A 21937-nucleotide genomic window follows, 5' to 3' on the forward strand; every position below is an offset into this window, starting at 1 on the left:
ATAGCCATTGGAAATGCAGCAAAAGAGAGAGATTAAAGTAATGCTTCACACCCGCCTGAAAATGGCCGTATGCCATATTAAAAACATTATTTCATCGACCTAAAACTGTTTCTTGCAGACATTTGGACCCATAAGAGCAAACCAATGAGGAAAGGGGATAAAACTGTACCTAGATACAATTTATTGAATTAATCTTTATAATCTGACTTTATAACTTAGATATATGTTTTTCTACCCTTTCCTGTTATGTGTTCTTACTTCCTGTTACTCTCTTCCCTATTTAATCAAATAAGTTAGTAATTTGTGTGTGAAACGCTTGATGCTGTTAATTCTGAATAAACCGGTGATTGTACATTCTGTGGCAATTTACAACATTTTGGAGGGACAATATCAGACATGCCTGGGTGGCAAGTCAAAATCGCTGCATTGTTGCTATGACCTGTTTAATGTATAGAGTATAAACCTGAGAGATGAGTTTGAAGCTGTAAATTGGAGGTTTTATGTTCAATATTCATGCTTATGCCCCAGAATTGGGACTGGGGTTATAGAATATGAAAAACCTCTTAGACTTATTAGATGAAGTGATGCAGAGTATCACCAGAGGTGAAGGAATGGCGACTGGTTCAGATTTCAATAGACACCCTGGAGTCAGCAATGAAGAATAGACTGTGTTAGACTTTGCAGAGAGAATGGAAAGGACTGCAGTAAACAGTAAATACTTTCTTTCCGAAGAGGCAGGAACACAGGGTGGCTTACAAAAGTGGATATAGGAGCACAAAGGCGAATTAAAGCTTGTATATACAACATACTCTTATGAAACTGTAACTTTAAAATAGTTGTGGGTGGGATGGTTGCCAGGCAGCACATGTAACGTAAAGCAGGTTTTTAGGATTGGGAGGGAGATGATGTGAATGAAGCCAGAGCAGAAGACAAAGTGGCGGAAGCTGAAAAAGGATGCTTGGACAAATACAGCTATCAGTAAGAGAGGTAGGGGAGTACCTAGTATGTCTTCTGGAAGGAAAATCAATAAGGAGACTTGGTCTTGCAATGAGGGAGTACAGGTATAGCTATAGAGAAGTTAGACACCGTAAAGACTGAAGAGAGACCCCAGGAAAAAAGGTAGATACTGCCTAACATAAGGCTTAGGAAGCTCGGGTCTACATGTAACTAAGAACATACGGTGTCCTCTATGATGGGCTGGAGGGGTTAATGTAGAGCATCTGACTAGGTTGTTTAGATTAATCTTAGAAAGCCAGAAGATACCAGAGTAATAAAGAAGTGTGCTGGCATTTATTTTCTAGAACAATAGGTATGTGTGGAGTTGTGATAATACTAAGAGAAATATAAAGAACTTTTGGAGAATAAACTGTAAAAGCTAGACTGAGGTCAGAGGTGGACATCTATTGGCTGCAGTATGGTTTCCTGCCAAGAAAAAACTAGTACATATGCGTTTTTTGCTTTAAGGTGTGTTGATGCAAATGAACCAAGAACAGAGGTAGCTGCATATTGGATCTGGAGAGAACATACAGCTCTGTGCCAAGAGAGGAGCTGTGCCATTGTTTGAGAAACTTGCTAACAAATGTTGCAGCAATGATCCGATAATATCTTTGCTACTCATCTAACACCACTCTTTGCAGACTCTTTGTCTTAAGTAATGATAGTTCACTCACTGAACATAAATTCATTAAGTGTCTTCACTTGAGCATTATGACCTGTTTTGTCCTTGTTTAAGTTAATTTGGCCACTCTGGAAGAAATGATAGACTGTGTGTCAAGCATTGCTCTTTCAGACCCAGATGGTTAGACAGCCAATTAGAATGGATAAGAAAAACACGATTAAATGATGTTCAGAAGTGTAAGATACATTTCAAACCCAAAAATTAGTTATATTTGAAAGACTGATTAGTAAAACTTTAAACAATTTTCTTCATTCAGTTGATCTAATTCAGATTTTATTTGTGCGTATTGGATTAGAAGCTGATATATTTTTAAAAAAGCAGACTGCACGGTGAGCAATGGGTAGTGCTGTGGGCTTGCAGCAAGAGGGTTCTGGGCTTGATTCCTGGCCCAGGGTCTTTCTTCATGGAGTTTGCATGTTCTCCCAGTGCATGCGTGGGTCCTCTCCGAGTACCCCGGCTTCTTCCCACAGTCCAAAAACTTGTCTGTTAGGTTAATTGGCTTCTCTATATTTTCCTACGTGTGCATGGTTGTATTTGTGTGTCTCTGTGTTGCCTTGCGACAGACTGGCGACCTTTCCAGGGTGTACCCCGCCTCTCACCCATAGACTGCCGGAGATAGGCACTGGCCCCACCGCTACCCTGATGAAATAAGTGGGCAAAATCGATGGATGGATGTTTTCAAACAATAATTAAAACGGCAGACAAATAATAATAAGAAAAGGTTCATACTATTTTTTTGTACAAATCCGGTCACAACTGGCCATTGTAATCAGAATTGGTCCTGCTCTTATAAAATCCTATTCTAATTCCAGATTTTTTAAACAGATGAAAATTAAGGACACAAGATTGTTAATCAGGATTTGAGATCATGTTTCCAAATAAATGAAACCGTCTCCTGAGACCCATAATTATGTTTTTCTCAAAAAACTTTTGTTTACCCAAAGAGCCAGTTTAATACTCGACAGCATGTTCTACCTGCACTGTTTATTCACAGAAACAGCTAAACTAATTAGGTGTCATTTTTACACTGTCTGATTTCCTGATCTTGTATGCGTGGAGTCAGACATGAGTTTGTGGATGTTGCTCTAAGCCGCCAGCATCTGGCCCATTGTCTGCCTCCACGGCTGGCTGCCTGATTAGCTGCTACGGTGCTGCAAATCTGGGTGGAGAGAATTACCTCTTTGTGTGTGTGAGCAAGAAAGAGAGAGAGCGAGAGTAGGGGAAAATATTGTTTAGTAAAAGTTGATGGAAGGAAAATGTGTCGGTATGTGCAAATGAACATTTCTACCGCAGGGGAAGTTATGTGTGTGAACTTTTTCTGTAGCATGCTCAATAATGTTTCTGTGTCCCATATGTATGTTGGAGTGCATCACAATAACCTCCTGGGAGTCTGGAGCTAAAAATCAAGAGAAAGACACAAGGCATCGCAGATGGCAGGCGGAAGATTAAAGCACACACTTTGGAAGGGATAAACTTCATCCTTTGGACTTGATCATAAACACTTAGATCAAATTAGCTCAGGGATGGTACTTTTCCACTGTTTTTCATGTTTCCTTGAAAGGTATAGTGGAGGGTTTTTGCAAAAGACACTCCCTCTCCACTTAAAAAAAAAATGCACATGCACAACCCTGTACCTGCTCCCGAGAGGGAACTCAATTAAAGGTGTGTGAGAGCATGCATGAGTCCGATTCTCCTCCTGCACGCTCTGTTTAAAAGTTGCTGTTTGAATCACTCATAAAAGCTTACTTCCCAATATCAGATTTGCAATTTTCCACTACTTTGGACTCACCACTGGTAAGTGAAAATGGGGACGAGCACATAGGATGGCCTTACGAAAACATATCACCAGAATGATTGACAATTAGGAGGACCACTTATTTTGATGAGCCCCTGGAAAAAACATCCTCAACTATACTTTTACCATTAAAGAACCTGAAGTATGCACATTCAGCACATATTACACACACACACCATCATATCGATCAAGTCTCTGTGGCTCAGAATTGGTATGAGACTTTTATAAGCAGGTGTCAACACTGACAGTATCCAACAGCGTATAGCTGATCCAATCAGTTTGATGTCGAAATGGTGTCTGCGTGACTGACATGAAACTTAGCTGCACAGTGTGTTGACACTGAGCTCCTGATCCACAGCTGTCACTGTTTACTGGTCAAAGGTCAGATTTGGATCAATGATGAGTTAATCTGTATTCTCTTCCTCACAGTATTGTTGTCCAGTTTGTATCACGGGTGAACAAAACAGATAAAACACTGAAAGCTATGTTTACTAACTCCTCCAATGAAAGACTATCTATACTGTCTGGAAATCTACAAAGGTCCCCAAATGCAAATGTTAATATACCTTAATGAGATTTTATGTAATAGACAAGCAAAGGTAGTGGACGACTCTGAAGAAAAATGAAAGGTAAACCTTATATTCAAGTATTTCCTCCACTTTTCTTGGGTGAAAAGAAGATTTAGCGGAAGAGGTGATCCTAAGCCAATATGATTGAAGCTAACACCTTATTTTCTAAATCATAATTTAAACAGAATTGTATTGCAAAGTTTTCCTTTCTGCAGACTTTGCCAACAAATTTCACATTTTTGCTTTTTTTTTTTTTTCTTTGAGTTTGTGCTGACAGATTTGAAGACAAACAATAAAAAACCTTCAGTCCTCACCTACTGCAGTCACTTTAAAACAGATAAAAAAGACATATTTCTTTTTCTGCAGCTATAAACATCTAACATACATATAAAATCACTTTATTTTTACCTCAGGTTGTTACGATATATTTTATGACAGTTAAATAAAAGTAAAATAAAAGAAATGCATCACAATATCAAGGTCCATAAATATTATATTATAGTGTTTAGCTATTAATGTAGCATAGAATTCCCAAGTCAATACACACAGAAGACAGCAAGCAATATGACAGAAGCTCCCTATTCTTTAAATGAATATAAAAAATTTAATTTATCTAATCTCCGAATATAATTTTGCTCAAATTAATTTCTTTTCACAAGTAAAGGAACATTTTAGCTTGAGACAACTAGGCTACCTTTTCCATTTCAATGCTTATGAGCAGAACAAGTGGAAGACATTGCACATTCATCTTTTCAAACTTAAACTATGGGGAGATTTGAGTTTTTAAGAGATTTAAATTGATTGTTTTTTTTTCCCTTTTACATTATTTGAGAATATCAGCCAAAACATTTCTAGTTTTTAGTGTAGTCAGGATTACCAAAAGTATATATAAATAATAGGAACTAGAGAAAATCTTTAAATTTAGAAATTAAGATAGAATGACAATAATATGCCTTTAAGTTATTTGAGTAAGCCTGGGGGATGAAGTCATAGCTTTGTAAACCTCTAACGTCTAGAATCTAGAAGTGTTTTATATAAATCTAGATTCTAGATTTATATAAAACACCTTAATAGAGGACCTCCTTTACATGTATTTTAAGGCAACACCTCCAGCACAGCTCTTCTTCCTTCCATAAATGTGACTTTACAGACCAACACTGACCCGAAGCCAAACTGATCACTGAACAGCAGGGAGTAAAACTCTCACAGTAGATTCTCCAGAACTCTTTGTCTCTATTACATGATCTCTAAATGAAATTCCTTTCATCTTTGAACAGGACACCAGCCATATACCAGCCCAGCTCTCCACTGCCTTCCACTAAGAACAGGTCCTACTAGAGGAAGTCAGACCCTCAGGTCGCCCTGGGGAAGTTTGTTTATAATGGTTTGGTGAGACATTCCCGTCAGCCGTTTGTTTGAGGACACTTTGTGGGGCTTTGCCAGCACTCATTCTATTCCTTCTTATTCAAAGGAGCAGACACAGAGCCTGCTAATTGATTAAGGACTCCTGACAGCCCTGTCCAATTATCTTAGAGTAACTGAATGCGTCCCGGAATGTTCTCCATGCTAATGAGACTGTGCTGGCAGAGACAGCACACCTTCTGGCAATAGCACATATTGATGTGCCAACCTGATCCTGGTAGAGTTGGACTGCCTGTTAGACCTCAGGAGGCTTTAGGTTTCAGCTCATGCCACCAGTAGGCCCTCTGACTCTCGCCAAAAAAGTAAAACTACCCATCTGCAAAAAATAGAAACAGCTAAGGATGCAAAATGTTTGTGCCACCTGCAAAACTATTCCCGTTTTTGGTGGCAGTTCATCGTTTACCCTTTTAGTGCACCTGTTACTACTTTATTTACCACCTAAAATAGCTGACACTGATTAAAAACCCTTTTTGCATAACAGACCAGAAAAAAAGTCTAAAACTTTATCTGACTTGATCCTCTACTCGCTTTAGAAATACTCGTTTCATTGTTTAAAAGTGTATTTAAACCTCTGCCAGGTTGGGGATTCATAACTGCTCCTGACCTTTTTGAATGTTATGAAAAGCTACCTAGATCTTTAACCTACTTTTTACAGGTTTGATCTACTCTGAATACTGGAACATCACTATGACTATTCTATAAAATAATCTATAAAAATATTTCTATAGCTAGGTGGACAATCCGTTAGACAAAAAGACATCAAAGCTAAAAATCAAGCTAAAAATCATCACAGTTCTTTACTGTAACTTAACATTTCTTCCATTTTTTGTTCTTGTTTTAATTGTTTAATCGTCAGCATTTTTCACTTGTGGACAAATTTATTTAACTGTCGAAAATTAAGCAAGGCTAAAATTAATGAAAGAAAAAAAAAAGGTTTACAATAGTTTAACATGTATTTTAAACATTATGATATATGCTCTTTATAAAGATTGTTTTTCTTCTAATTAAGATAAATTGCGAGACATATCAATGTCCATTCCATTCATTATAGAAATAAAACATTCACACAAATACAATTCTTTTGGTCAAATCCTTTTGGAAACATTCCCAAAGCAATTTTAGGAAGTCTTTTTTTACAATGTTTGAGTTTCTTTTTTGGCTAAACTTTCCAACAACCACTTAAGTGCAGCAGAAAGGCTGGCATAGCAAACAAGCAGAAACAACAAATGATTGAGCAATTGTTGCTCTGCTTTTAGTGAAGGCCGAAGAACATTTGGAAATGCACTCCAAGCCTTAACTTCACTCTGTCCACAAAGTTTCTGCTCGTTAAATACACATTAAGATGCAGAAGAAGAATTTACAGATGAAAAAAAGGCTTAAAGTTGGAAAAAAAAAACTTGTAATTTTGATAGAAGAACTGTGTATATATATATATATATATATATATATATATATATATATATATATATATATATATATATATATATATATATATATATATATATATATATATATATATATATATATATATATATATATATATATATATATATATATATATATATATATATATATATATATATTTCTTTTTTGTGGGGAAAAGAAAGAACAACAAGGAAATAGAGTTAGAGCCAAACAGCTATGTGTAGTCTTAGTCAAACATTAAACATAGTTTTATTAAAAATCTCTCATTTTTTTTGACATTTTTTCTCAGTTGTAATTCCATAAGGAAGGAAGGAAGGAAGGAAGGAAGGAAATGTGAAAAAAACCTTGTAATTTTGATAGAAGAACTGTGTAAATGCAACAGCAAACTCTGTTTGCAATATATATATATATATATATATATATATATATATATATATATATATATATATATATATATATATATATATATATATATATATATATATATATCTTTTTTGTGGGGAAAAGAAAGAACAACAAGGAAATAGAGTTAGAGCCAAACAGCTATGTGTAGTCTTAGTCAAACATTAAACATAGTTTTATTAAAAATCTCTAATTTTTTTGACATTTTTTCTCAGTTGTAATTCCATAGGGAAGGAAGGAAGGAAGGAAGGAAGGAAGGAAGGAAGGAAGGAAGGAAGGAAGGAAGGAAGGAAGGAAGGAAGGAAGGAAGGAAGGAAGGAAGGAAGGAAGGAAGGAAGGAAGGAAGGAAGGAAATGTGAATAAAGGATATATTTTTTCTATAACTCATTAGATTTTTTTCATTAAAACAAAAATTGGAAACTGAAATCTTGTTTTTCCAGACTGTAGGAAACCATGCAAACAGTTTGTATCTTCTTGATCTGGTTTCAAACTGCTGCTTCAACAAATGTTTCAATATAATCTGAATGGGCACAGCTCAATTTTTATATTAAGCCACATAGTAACCATTTAGAATAATATTAGTGATTAGATATTTATGATATTCTGTGAATCAGGATAACAATTTAATAATTTCTGAACGCGATGACAGACAAGAAATTTGTTCACTTTTTCTTCCTATTAATAACTTGATGTTTTTCACACCCATTCCTTCAGTGTGCCTTACAGCATAAAAACTCTTATTCATTCATATGTTTTCTTTTTAAACATTACTTATTAAATTTTGTGATATCAAAGCATTAGTGTATGTATGAATTCAAATTTTACTAAAATGCAAAGATGTACTGGATACTTACCAATGTGTTCACATTAATTCAGTGGAGTTGTTGCACATTTAAAAAAAAAATGTAAGCAAATTTTACACTGAAGCTAAGAGTTCAGGTATAAACGTACACCCTGCAAGCACAAAAGCAATCTTTCCAGTATGATGAGGAAATGTGTACCCACCCATGGTCATAGTTGTAATAATCCTGTGTGTAGTAGTCCTGTCCCGGATCGATGCCAGACTCCATTGATAACTCCTGTTAAATTTAAAGTCAAAGGTCAACAACTAATCACTGTTAAACTCTATTACCTGAAAACTTGTAGAAAGAAGCAAACAGGATAAAACAAGCCAGTAGAGCAGAGATAACCTGTCCCCATGCTGGATTCTTGCAGTATTTCTGTGTTCATAAGAACACGAGAATCCATGGTGAGACTGACCCAAAATAGACTGATCAGTCGCATTGCAGCATTATGGTTTAAATGTGGGACATATAGCTGTGATGGCAGCTCAGGAGGATGGAGGCATAGCCGCTGCTTTCACATCTGTTTTGATGATTTCATCTTCGAAAAAAACTGTTCTAAAGGCAATACAGAACATTCCACCATTCCTCCAACAGATTTCGTTGGAGCAGACCCAGACTAATAATACGTTTAAATAAACCTGAGAGCTACACATTATAAAGCTGACATGTCAGGTTAGGGAAGACAAGCAGGTTAGAGAAAAAGGAAAACAGAATACCTCTGGTCTGAGCAGAGAGGGGCGGAGAAGTTGCTGTGTCTTACAGAAGAAAGAAGAGCAGAGCAAGAAAAGAAAGACATCAACAGCAATTTCTAAACATGATATTTCTGATCTCAGTTTTTTTAAAGTTCTGCAATGACCAGAATCAGAACATTGTCTAAGGCCCAAAGTGGCTTAGCTCTATAATGATTCAATTAAATATAATTAAAATGATTATTACTATTACTACTAATACATTTTAGATAACACTGAGGATCCTCTTCATCAGCTTGTCCTACAACAACAGTGTCTTCAGTCAGAGGCTGGTCTAGATATGCTGTAAAACAGACTGCTACAGAAGATTCCTGCACCTATTAACATCTAAAATAAATCGTTATAGAAGCTTCTATAATAAGAATTACATTTAATTTCCTTGTAACGTAATGAATTCAATGATAACAAAGAGTGAAAACAGATAATAATCCAAAATAAAGGTGTCAAAATAATTTTTATATGAGGTCACTTCAAGAGTGTTAAGTCTTTAAAAGGGCCAGTTGCATATTTATTAATTGAGCTTTTAATTTAATAATATCATTTACAGAGAGCATACTGCTCTGGTATTATAATTTTAATCCCATGTGTTCCACAATTTTAGCCACTTTGGAAAATTACCATACAGTATGTCTCTTCTTTATGACATAAATACCCCTTTTTTCTTTTTTTTACGGCACAAGTGGCTCAGTTTTTGGACAGTAAACTGAAAGGAAGTATGAGAGAGAGGGAGAGACATGCAGCGAGGGGCCACAGGTCAGATTCGAATCCGGGTCGGCCCTTTCGAGGACTAAGGCCTCTGTACATGGGTCATGTGCGCTAACCACTGTGCCACCGAAGTACATGAAAACCCTTTTTGACTCTTGAGAAGCAGATCAGTTGCTGAGAAGGGCCAGATTTGGCCTGTGGGCCTGAAGTTTGACAAAACTGATGAAAACCTTTTTTGAAAGTCTAATGAGAAACATCTGGGCATCCAATTTAAAATTTTCTTATCCCAAATAAATTAAATTCTAAAATTAATTTAAAATTCGAAGAAAGAATGAGAATTATTATTATAATTAGATCATGGAGTCGCCTTTGTAAAATATATATACATTCAGCTTCAGTCCTAAGCACACTGATGTCTTGCCCCAGCCTACACAAGAATGTTTGTGTTTTCAAATGACTATCAGTGTTTAGCTTGATTCACATTTAATAAGGTTTCAATCAATTGTTTGCCAGCAAATCACAGTCAAAGCCAATTTTCTCAAACTCGTCATGTTCAAATCCAATCCAAAATAATGGCTCAGCATCAAATGCAAATCATTTTTAAATGATTCAGAGTATCTAATCAAGTCTAACTCTGATTTAATAAAATTGTTTATTTTCTGTAATTTTAAATGTGTCTGTGATCTTATCATCTATTTGTACAGGTCTGTGTTTTTCCTAAATACCTAAAGAATTAGTTTGATCCTTTATAGAGAGGGTGGACATACAGACGGACTGAATTAACAGAGCTGACCTCCCTGCATGTTCATGTATGGGATCTTTTCTGCACCTTACCACTAATCTCTGAACTTTATAATATAGAAAGCAATTCTTGGAAGTTAGTTAGACAAGAGAACAACCCACTCTGGCTGTTTCATGTTAAACTCCTGTTTCTAAAGAATATATGTTGCTGTTAAGGAAAGGAATAGCCTAGGCTAGTGTGTCCAGAACATGAGTGGTGACTGATGTTAAGTAATATAGGTAAATGCAAAAATCCTAAGAGTCTAATTTAAATCTTTGCATGGGTTTGTTCTGACACATCTTCTAAGAGAGACTTGTTTGTTGTTTGTTTTAACTATGTGCAATTATAGTCCACCTCCACTCATGTCTTTGAAAACTTCTGATTTTAATTTACAGCCACAAAAGGAGTTGTTTCCACCAACAATTTAATTAACAGTTCTCAAAAACATTTGTTATTCCTCCAGATCTTAATTCAAATCTCACTGGTAAGCAGGTTATTATGCTATCTCTCTCTTTTTACCCTAAAACTGTGTATCTACAGCAAAAACTAACACTGCTTTCACTGTTAAACATGATACATTTTTCATTTCCTATCTGTATTGATCTGCTGTTTTTTCATCTCACTAACAAGAGGATTTTGGGTGCAAAAACATTTTTTCAAAAGACTGATTGTGTTTTTGTTCAGGCAATAGTTGAAAGCAAAACTTTATAACTTTTTAAACAATAGAGCAGTCACTTTGAAAGTCAGTTTGAACTCAGATTAAAAGGAGAATATGAAAAAGGCAGTTATCGAGGCACAAAAACATGCAACTTCATCTTCATCGCATCACACAAACAAGAACAAAGAACTAAAGAGAACAAAGAGGATGATGACTAAATATTGAATGAATGACACTAAAAGAAAATATTACAGCAAGATACCCAATTTGAGCAAGCAACAAAAGGGAGATACTTACTTCATGTTGACCATATCCACGCCTAGAAGATTGAAGGCAGACAGAAAGATGTAAAGCTAAATATAAGAATCTTTAAAATACTGTATAACATATGACATAATACAAGTTTTATACTGTTTCTTAATGCAGTTAATAATACTTTAAGTTGCATTACGAGGTTTTGGAGCGTGGAATGTCAAACATTTCAATTAAACATTTTATTGAAAGTCGTAGATATGTGCATTTTGATCTGATATGGGCGTTTCATAAAATCAGGTTAGATTAGTATTATAATAGAACCTGTTATTTATACTTAAAATACCTAGAATTGATCATTATTACTCTCATTACAATGCTGCGTTATAAAGACCTTATCAGCATTTTGTTTATTAAACCTATGAGTAAGGTATTCCCTGTTCCTGTCCCTATTCCTTTTGTGACACTTTGGAAAATACCTTGGACTCAGTGAAGAACAAGGACTTAAGGACTAAGAAACTACAGTGTGGGAGGAAAGTTGTGATGCAGATGGATCTCACTGGAATATATCATGTTTATTGACAATCTTTGGGTGTGCATTTTACTCTAACACACAACATGGACATTACTACTATTACAAAGCTGTGAGTAAGTTTTCTGAATCCAGTACAGTCCATGAGTATTATTGTTATTGGTATATTCAGAAATATTCAGAAAAACTCAACTTTCTCTGAATATTTTTTGTTTATTTTTTATTTTTTGCAAACTAAACCCTCTTTTAGGTATCTGTATTGAATTTCAGGAAAGATAGGAATGATCAAATAAATTACATCCAATTAATTTCCACTATCTTTTTCTGATAAAGCAACGTTATGACTCTGATATGCAGTTAAACTTGGTAGCTGATTATTTGATATGTATAAAGTGTTGCAGCATTAGCATCAACTCATTAACTCTATGCATATTCTAAACATGTGCCATGATATGAAACACAGGTGATATACCTCACTGCTGAAAATTGCCTTCATTCAGAACACCAAAGCCTTTGACTGACTGACACAGCAGGAAAGATGACGCAAATAAAACAACAACAAAAACTGCAAGTTAATAAAAGTTGTACCACAAAATGAAAATATCTGTTCTTCTTTTCCTTTTTTTTTTAACGAGTGGCCATAAAGAGAAGGATTTCAAGGTAATTTTTTTGCACTTCAGGCTTTGCAATTGACTCCGCGCTAGTGGGGTGGTGCACCTCTATTAAATGCAGTGAATTTTCAGCATTGTTGATGCAACTATTTTTGGCATTTGTTAATCATATCAAGTTACTTCAACACAATTTTTTCATTTTAGCATGGTTGGACAAAAAACAATTGTGCTAAAGTAACTAAATATGCTTAAATAGATGCCAAAAATGGTTGCATAATTTTTTTCAGTTTGCATTCTATCACTATGCCATTTTACATTATTGTTCTTAGTTAATTTGGTTACCCATATATGTGAGATCCTACAAAACGAGTCCAAGAACCTTAGCAGCTTTTGTTAAGTGTCACACAGAAAAAAGGGATTTCTTAAATGTAGCAGTTTTTAAAATTAAAAGAGTTTTATCTTTTGAATTAAGTTGAAAATGTTATTATTAGAGAGATTTCAAAAGGAAAAACAAAGTTTGAGACATTCTTATTAACTTTTTGTCCATTTTTGAATTTTTTTTTAAGTGTTTTGATTTTGAATAAAACACGGTTAAAAAAGATGTGATAGATTAAATAAATAGGTAACAGTTATCATGTTTAAAGTCATGAAACATTCTGTCAATTGGAGCACAAAACTGATTATACAAGCTGAGCATCTTAAAGTGAAAGTAAAAAAGGAAACTTCTTGCTGGGAAAGTAAAGTCATTAATAAAACACAAAAAATATTCAAAGAAAGTGGAACAACTCAACATAAAAAAAAGAAAAAAAAAAAAAGAAAAAAAAACAAGGAATACAATCCCTAGCCTTTTTGTCAGTAATGTGCCAAAACCAGGGGAATAGAGAAAGCCCTGTGGGCTCTAACAGAAGTAATGAGCTGGTAAAATGAAGATGTATCACAGAAGAACAAATGCAGACTTGCAGAGGACACATCGGATTTATGCTCACAGTCCCATACAAATTATTCACACACTTGAGCATTTCATTGATTTCTTTCAGAAATTCGGAGAACACATCTGTGTCTCTTCCATAAACAAGATACATATTCAACCTAGAAATTGTAGGTCTTTGTCAGTAACAAAATCTACTTTAAAAGAAAAGTCTGCCAAAATAAAAAATATAAAAAAAACATAAAACTAGAGGTGAATAGGGTTTACACTGATGCACATACAGAACAGAACTAAAGTGGAAAATGTAGTCTTGGAGAAAAGAAAACAACTTGGTTATGAATGCCTCTAATATCTTTGAATTGGTCGTTGATTTTCAGAAAAATAAACTCCTTTCACCTGTTTCTATAAATGGAAGGGAGGTGCAAATTATGAAAAGTTTCACGGTGCTTCTTTGTCAAATGACCTCAGCTGAAAGTTGAATACCAGTTTGATTGTCAAAAAGCCTCAACAGCTGCTTATTTTTTTCTTATTTCATTTTTTTCTAGTAATAAACAGACTGTTTAATTTCTACAGCTGTGCAATAGAAAGCCTTGCCTTGAATACTATCACAGTGTGGTTTGGAAATGTTTCTGCTAAAGAAAGGACATTTTTAAAACAAGCGGTCCGCTCTGCTAGTCGGATTATTGGTGAGGATTTGTCAGCCCTGGAGGACATCTATCATCAAAGACTTTGCTCCCAGGCTTTAGCCATCATTAAAGACCCTTTGCAATCTACCAGAGACCTGTTTGAACTTCTTCCTTCTGGGAGGCGCTATCGAGCAATTAAATGTGGGACATCGAGTGACAATAAAAGCTTCTTTCCTCAAGCTGTGATGACTTTTAACATGAAAACTTTATGATGACTCTCTGTTTTATTTTATTTATTAGGATCTTAATATTTGTTTTCAATTTTCTTTTTAACAGACCCTCTTGTTGTATTTGAATGGTGGTTCTTGTCCCTTTGTCAGTGGGAATGTCAAACTGTGCAACTGCACTACTTACATGTCTTTTCCAATGTGTTTTTTTTTTACACACTGCAAATGGCAAATAAACTGAATGTGAATCATAAGATTGGCTGCACTGACAGGCTAAAAGGGTGAGTAAATATAAGCAGAAATGTTTGAGATGAACAGGGCGGTTAAGAGGGTCTTTACATGTTAAAACGAAATGATAAAATGAAAGTGTATATTCGTGTTCCAGGTAACATTTTGTGTCCGGTAATGTGTGCAGTGCATTCAGTGGGTAAAGATCAGTCTCTATCTTTGTGCCCTTGTCGCTCTGACGGACGCATTATGAGGTCCCTTCGAGACACAGACATGCAGACAGCCATCTAATCTCCACCAAGCACACAAACATTAATGCATCCGACAATGACCGACTCTTTCTGTCCTCTACACCATGTCCTGCAGTGTGTTCCAGTAATGGGAAAGGGGAAATACTATTAGGTCTTAGGAACAGACCATAACAACCTGCTAATTGTCTCATTTTTCTTTTTGTCCACATTTTATCATTCACTTCTCTTACAAAGAAGCTTTGGAGCCATGTACAATTACACATATTTCCTCCATCTGTTTCACAGTCTGTGCCTACAGTACTTTAGCCTCCTCTCTGTAATGAGATCCATTTACTTGTCTTTGTTCTACTTTTTTTCCTCTGCTAAATTAATTAGAACTGCTTCGAATGCTAAACAAACATAAAGATCAAACAAAAAGGAAATCCTTAGAGGTATTTTATACACTGCCTGAATAAACATGTCTTAAAGTATTTCCTCTTTACTAATGATAAGAAGAAAAGAAATTATATTGGAAACCAAAACAGTTCCAAGTTTGACCATTAAGTCTAAATGACCTGGTGTGGCAAATCCCCAATAAGACGGAAAGGATAAAACAAAACAACATAATCAGGAATCAATTGAAACAATTGAATATTGCCTTCAAGCTAGGCTCATTATAATACAGCTTATAGAATGCTAAAATATAATTTCTATCATAGCAAGTATTTTGTAGGTACTCTCTAGAATCAGAATTCAAAAATTCAAACCAAATTGAATGTATGATTGGGGAACAGTGGTGTGCATTGTTTTATGGCAGCTAGAAGGTCAAACAAAGGCAGGAGCCTTTCTCCAACTTTTCTCAGTTTCCATTTTCTACCCCTGGATATGTAAGAATTTTGCAAATCCATTTTGCTCTAACAGTCCAAAGACATGGAATCTAGGACTGTTAATTTATTTTTCTTCAAACCTAGATCTAGAGTCATTGGAGTTACAAAAAGAATCAGAACCGTGGCCCATTTAGATAAATTGCTAACTATGTTTTTTTCTGAGGGGCAATGAAAAGTATATAATTTCTCACATTCTAATAAAAATGGTATGTGGAAAAATACTCAAACTCTTTACTTGAAAATTTCATCACAGCAGCTAATCTCTTCTTATATTTGCTGGGGATTGTTTCCAATAGTTTCACTAGTATTTTCATTTTTCATCTTTGATGGTGATTTAAGTCTTTAACCTACCGGCTTTACCATACCGAGGTATTGCGTAGATTTCTGACGTAAATCCTACAGGCCATCACTTAAACTGCTATGCACTGCAATGAAAGAGCCATCAGGATAATTCATAAGGCTGTTTGTTATGACCACACTAATCTATTATTCATCATTCCTGCTTACGGAAATTCTCTGATCTGGTAGTATTTAAACCTCAAAATTAATATATAAAGCTAGAAATAAAAGGCTACCAGTCTGCATAAAATAACTATGTATAAAGAGAGGGAGGGAATAGTTGGGGAAATTTATATTTCAACATTTTATGTGGTTGAGCAAACAGAAAAAGCCTGCATGTTAATAAATGCTGTGAAAGTATAAAAAAAGTGGATGAAAAAACAAACAAACAAAAAAGAAAAAAAACGCATGAAATGTTTAGAAAAAGGCCTAAACTGTTTTTTCCTAAATAGATATGAATGATATGCAAATATCAATGAGTCCCAGTGGCATGCACAGGGGGAGAGGGGATCAGGGGAGACAATCCCCCCGCTCATCTCAGGAGCCAGAACAGGTGCTACAGTTGCATTCAATAGGAGTGGTTTTACTAAAATGTACAAATTATTAAGTGATTATTTCCTTAATTTAAATATTAACTGTGCAGAAATGTTAGGAATCACTTACAACATTTCTGTACAACTATTATTTTCATTAAAAAAGGTAAATTGAATCATTGATCAAGTTGATTATTTAAAACACACCAACCAACCATTCATTATATAAAAATAACCATCAAGGACATTTCACAACAGCAAAAACAGATCTAATATTCTTCAAATAAAAACAAATATATAAGTTTATATAAGACATCTATAAAACATCTACTAGAAAAAATACCATTTAATACATGGGAGGGACCTTATGAATTCAGTGGTTAAGGAGCCATCATAAATTTAAAGTTAAGAACCAAAACGTACAACTTAAGAAAAGACCATAGAGACTAAACATGTCAAACATTATATAAACAATATTTAAGGTTCTAACATTAAGTATTTCTTATAGTTTTCTACATATTTTGTATAATATCTTCTATATTTTTCTAAATATCTTTGTGTACTAAATATGTACACCAATATAATAATATGTAAGATATTTTTCTTTGTTGTAATGGTTTATCATTAATATCTCTCATCTTTATAGCAAAACTTATTTAAAGTACTTATTCATTTATTCATCCCTTTATTCATTCATTCTATCAGATTATAAAGGGCTCTGGTTAGGATTTGGTCTTAACTGTATTTGGCACCAATTATTTTATTTCTACTGGCAAAGCATCGTCTAAAGCTCCAAGCTTTCTTTTTATCTCTAAGCGGGACTCGAGGAAAGATCTGTTTTTTTAATAGCTGGAAGCTCAAAGACCAACAAATGATTAAAAAATGCAGTAACAGCTATGTTTGAAACTTTAGAGGAAAAGTAACTTTTTGGCTATTCTAATTAGAACAAAACAGTCAACAAGAATTGATATTTAAAAAAGAGAGATGATTAGCGTTTGAAAAAGTTAAGCTCAGTCTGCCCAGTCGTATGTACGTTTGAAGTTTGTCAAATTTGAGATCCACTTCACAATTATACCTCATATTTATGTTTGTCCATCAAAAACAATGCCCAAAAGTGTTTAAGTGTATGTCTGAGTTAATGTTTATAACATAACAAAGTTGAAAAAAAATATATGAGGGGTTTGATTAATTCAGTAACAAAATGAAGATGAATACAAATTTGCCATGTAAAGATCTAACCAATACAATGCAATCATTTCTTTGTAAAGTTCTTTTCCCATTTTTTGCTGATTTGCTGTGTCAGTGTGATATTTTGTAATACTTTCCCTTTTTCTCTTTTTCTGATTACATTTTATCATACCATGTTAACAGAACTAGATTATGGTATAGTCCGGACTTAGGGGGACGAAGGCAGCCTGACTCCCTGCGACTGCCCCAGAGGCAAGGCTGGGGCACACAGGCGCCTCAAGGCTCTCTGACCACCATCAGACATTATCCTGAAAGACAAAGCTGTGGCTTGAACAACAACCCACCAATTGCCTCCGATGCCACCGTCGCCCCAGTGAAATTTAATTAGATTGCCAAGGGAATTAATTAGGAACTAATGCGTAGTTAGCTAGTACATAACTGGCACAACCAGCCCAACCTTAATATGGGACTGCTGTTTAGTTACAAACTGATGTGTAGAATGCATGTGCAGTTACCAAGGAAACAAAGACTAACCAATCAGGAACTAATGGGTAGTATGAAAAATTGTTTGGCTGTGACCAAACTTCCACTCTATCCCCTATATCCCTTAAACACTATATAGAGAGGGGACTAAATAGTGTACTTTATAGTGAACTCAGTTAACTGAACGTTCGAAAGATGATCACTACTTTTTGCTCCAAGTTGGTCACGTAACTCCATCTTCCTTGTTATTTTTCGCCGCTGTCAGGTAGTGACAGCTGTAGGCGACAGGGTGCCACTGTGACAACTAATCCCATGATGCCTTGCGAGGAGAGCTGTCCTCTTACAGCAGATTTACAACAGGTATATCTCTGCATCCTTACAGGATGCAGAGATATACCTGCTCGTCTAGAGACCATGGATGATCAATACTTTTCATGGTGCATTGTGGGAAATTTTGAGTTCACTACTTTTTCATCCCCTAGACCAGAGGTCACAGATTAGCAGACCACAGTCCGGATCTTGGACCCACCAGCTGGCTAATCCGTACCCAACCTGATTTAAAAGATTTATAAATTACCGCATGTTGTCCGACGGCAGGGTCTAACTTCATTTGCGCCACTTCTCCTGTTAATATGGGAAAGCCCTCGGGGGCTACACATGATACTAATTAGCCAATGAGCTGTGTCAGCCTGGATCACTGCAGCGAGTGACTTTTAGCAACAGCAGTCAAACCTGTGGCAAGCCGGGCGATGGGAAAGAAGGAGAATGAAATGAGAAAAAAGAAAGCAGAGAAATCTTGGACTGCTGGAAAAACTGCGGTGAACTACTGAAAAAAAGTTAAATGGTGTGCTCAAAGATGACCCTGCACATTTTGAGTATATTACGCTCAACTTTCCCACCATGAACAGAATCATAAATATTGATCCAGGCTCAAAATGAGCACCTTGATATGTGCTTGAGAATTTCTTTGTCACCATTAAAACCCAGGTTTAAAGCCTTGCAGGGCAGCCTAAAACCCACTGCTCTCATTAAGCCATAAAAAAGAAAAACAAAATAACAAACGATGACTTCAGGTGTTTTATAAAATATGTGAATCATGAAATAGTTTATATACCAAATTGAACGATTGTTGTTCTCTACTTCAAAAACTATTTACATTTTAAAATGGGAAAATGTTCAATAATTTTAAAATATTTTTTTTATTTAAAAATTCAATGTATATCATGGATGCATAAAAACCTCATTTTATTTCAATGTTACATGATGTTTAAAGTAATACCTTATAATAAAAATGTCTCCAGACCATTTTCATTTCTTTATTCGGACCCCGCTGACTAGACTGCTGCACTAGACGTTGGGACACTCATCTAAAATAAGGGAAACCACCATATAGTGCCCTATATAGTGATTAGGGCGGACATTTAGACACAGCCTTTGTGTGTAAAAAAAAATGTATGATGGACTCAGACTTATCCCCGATTTCCAAGTAGCACTTAGCACCAACACTCTCAAGGAACGCTATGGACTATGGTTTTATGTTGGAGGTCATGAATGAGTCTCTGTCATACATTTTCTATTTAGAGGAGGAAAGTGGGGACGAAGATGTTGTGGAAGAGGACGCCAGGGCGGCAGAAGCTTGGTTTGGTGTAGAAGGCTTACAGCTGTACATGTTTGAGCCCTTGCCTCCCAACGCTGCCAGTTCTGTTAGCTCTACGCCTGCTGAAAATACAGACGTCCATCCCTGTGAACACTCGGACGGAACTCAATGGGAAAGTAAATTATTCTTATTTATTATTTCAACCGTTGCGTATATTAGCTGCGACATATGAATCAAGATGCTATGACCGAAAAAAATTTGATTGTCAGATGACCGTTGATATATGATTGGCCGAATTTAGGTGTTCAGGCTGAAATATAACTAACTGGCCTGCATAAAACAACGAAAAAAATATATATATATTATTATTTATTAGTGCTTGATTAGTTACTCTTTGTTTACTTGGTAACCACAAAGTAGTTTCTTACTATTTTTCTAGGCATTCTGAGTAAAATTTAATCAAGTTTTGTGTACTTTACTGTAAAGTGTTACTGATATTTTATTTCTAAATATTTTCCTAAAAAATAATAATAAGGTGCTGTCGTTGGCTAAGTCTCACCAAGAAAAAGAAAGTATCTTAACCTGTCTTACACAAAAAAGCTGAAGAATTTAGAGTAAAAATGTCAATGTTAAATATAAAACATTTCATATGGTCTATAAATTACTACTTTAGACAGCAGCTGTTTGCTGCCACAATTGTATTTGCTTTTTATTATATATAAATTCTATTTATACGAAACGAATGAAACAAACATATTTCTAAAGATGGTACGATTTATATGCTCTGTTTTTCTAAAGCAACTGAAATAGTAAACATAACAATCTCCCGGTGTGTCAAAGAAGATACATTGTGTGTTAGCATGAGGATGAGTAATAAGATGCAGCAGACTGAGGTTGCAAACTAATCTTAACATAAAACACTTCCAGCCTAGTCATGCGAAACGGAGGAAGTTCAACCTGTTCGTTGCTCTAGTCTGTTTGCATATTGAAGCTGCTGCTTATGTAGAGCCACTTATCTGGATATGCAATGCTGATGTGGTTTTGAGCCCATCATAAAAAAGCAAAAACAAAAATAAACAACGCACAATGACAACACAGAGTCTATAGTTGGATGATGACTTTGTGTTGGAGGAAACACACCGCTGAGCATTTGAGAAATATTCCAGCTCACTGTTTTGTAAAATTACAAGAGGAAACAGTCCAGTGGGATATTTGACAGTGGAAATCTCATAATGCCAAGAGTGTCCACGCCAAAGTGTTTTTTATCTGGCTGCACACCATGATTGGATACAATAACGCTGAAATAATCACAAGTTTTAATCTTCCTAAAGAGAAGCAGCAATATGTGCAAGACTATGGCAACAAAATCTGCAACAGAAAAGAATCAAGTGTCCAAAAATTATATCAATATCAAAAGGAAAACTCTTTTTTTTTGGTTTAGATGAACCATTTAATTTCCACATCACTGCATTGCTCAAGATATGAAGGATTGAAGAGAGCAGATGGGACGATGCTCTACGTCAATCAGTGTGATGTAGTTCAGTGACATGCAGAGTAATGCTTAGCAAAACGTCTTTTTCCAGTTTTCACTTTTGACATTTCATTTCAAAAACAAGCCTTTTGCTTTATGAGACCGTACAACTTTCTAGCTAAGTGACTCACATATCAGCTTTGACATTTGTGTCAAAATAAAGCACAAGTTTTTGAAAAACTATCTTTTTTTTTTCTTCTGTTTTATTACCAAAAATAATTTGCTGACAATAAAAAAAACCCTGCTTAACTGATTATGAGGAAGTGGAGGCAGGGCACCTTGAGTAAAAAGATGATCTAATTAGTGCAAACACACAAGTTAAAATACTGGGTTTTTAATGATTTAGAAATACAAACACATACAATAAGCTACATTTTTGCCTGTTTTGGTTTGTTTTCAGTCCGTCTACCAACTAGCAACACCAACCGTCCCTTAGATTGTGGAGCAGTCCTATATGTGACACTTTAAATAGGCCTTTCATTATATATCACCATAAAATGCCCTTTATCTAAGCTCTCCCCTACATTCCTTAACAGTCCCAAAAGTAATCCATCAATCACCTCAGCTACGGTTCTCTACAGCTTGCCCAAACAACAACAAGACAAAGATATTTGCAGCTTCTTTGATTAATTCTCTCCCTGCAAAGTTTGTCCGTGTGGGTGGATGCCATGATGTTGTGGGTTTCCAGTTGTGTCAAACACTTTATTTTCTAAAGA

General features: G+C 35.3%; 1 protein-coding gene across 3 annotated transcripts in view; it reads right to left on the reverse strand.

Moving 5' to 3' along the window:
- LOC119780510 (protocadherin-15-like) overlaps positions 1 to 21937 on the reverse strand; it is a 336939-nt gene that overhangs the window by 12252 nt on the left and 302750 nt on the right. Inside the window, exons 35-37 of one of the 3 annotated variants that reach the window (XM_038280585.1) lie at positions 11327 to 11348; positions 8853 to 8891; positions 8297 to 8370 (exon numbers count right to left, since the gene is read on the reverse strand). The exons of 1 other annotated variant lie outside the window; for it this stretch is intronic. In XM_038280585.1, the coding sequence (XP_038136513.1) occupies positions 8297 to 8370; positions 8853 to 8891; positions 11327 to 11348 (135 nt within the window). The remainder of the gene's footprint in view (positions 1 to 8296; positions 8371 to 8852; positions 8892 to 11326; positions 11349 to 21937) is intronic. One more of the 3 variants, XM_038280586.1, reaches the window with a different exon arrangement.

Source organism: Cyprinodon tularosa, unplaced genomic scaffold, assembly GCF_016077235.1.
Source record: "Cyprinodon tularosa strain WSP-4 unplaced genomic scaffold, ASM1607723v1 ctg161, whole genome shotgun sequence".
In the NCBI taxonomy this organism is placed as follows: domain Eukaryota; kingdom Metazoa; phylum Chordata; class Actinopteri; order Cyprinodontiformes; family Cyprinodontidae; genus Cyprinodon; species Cyprinodon tularosa.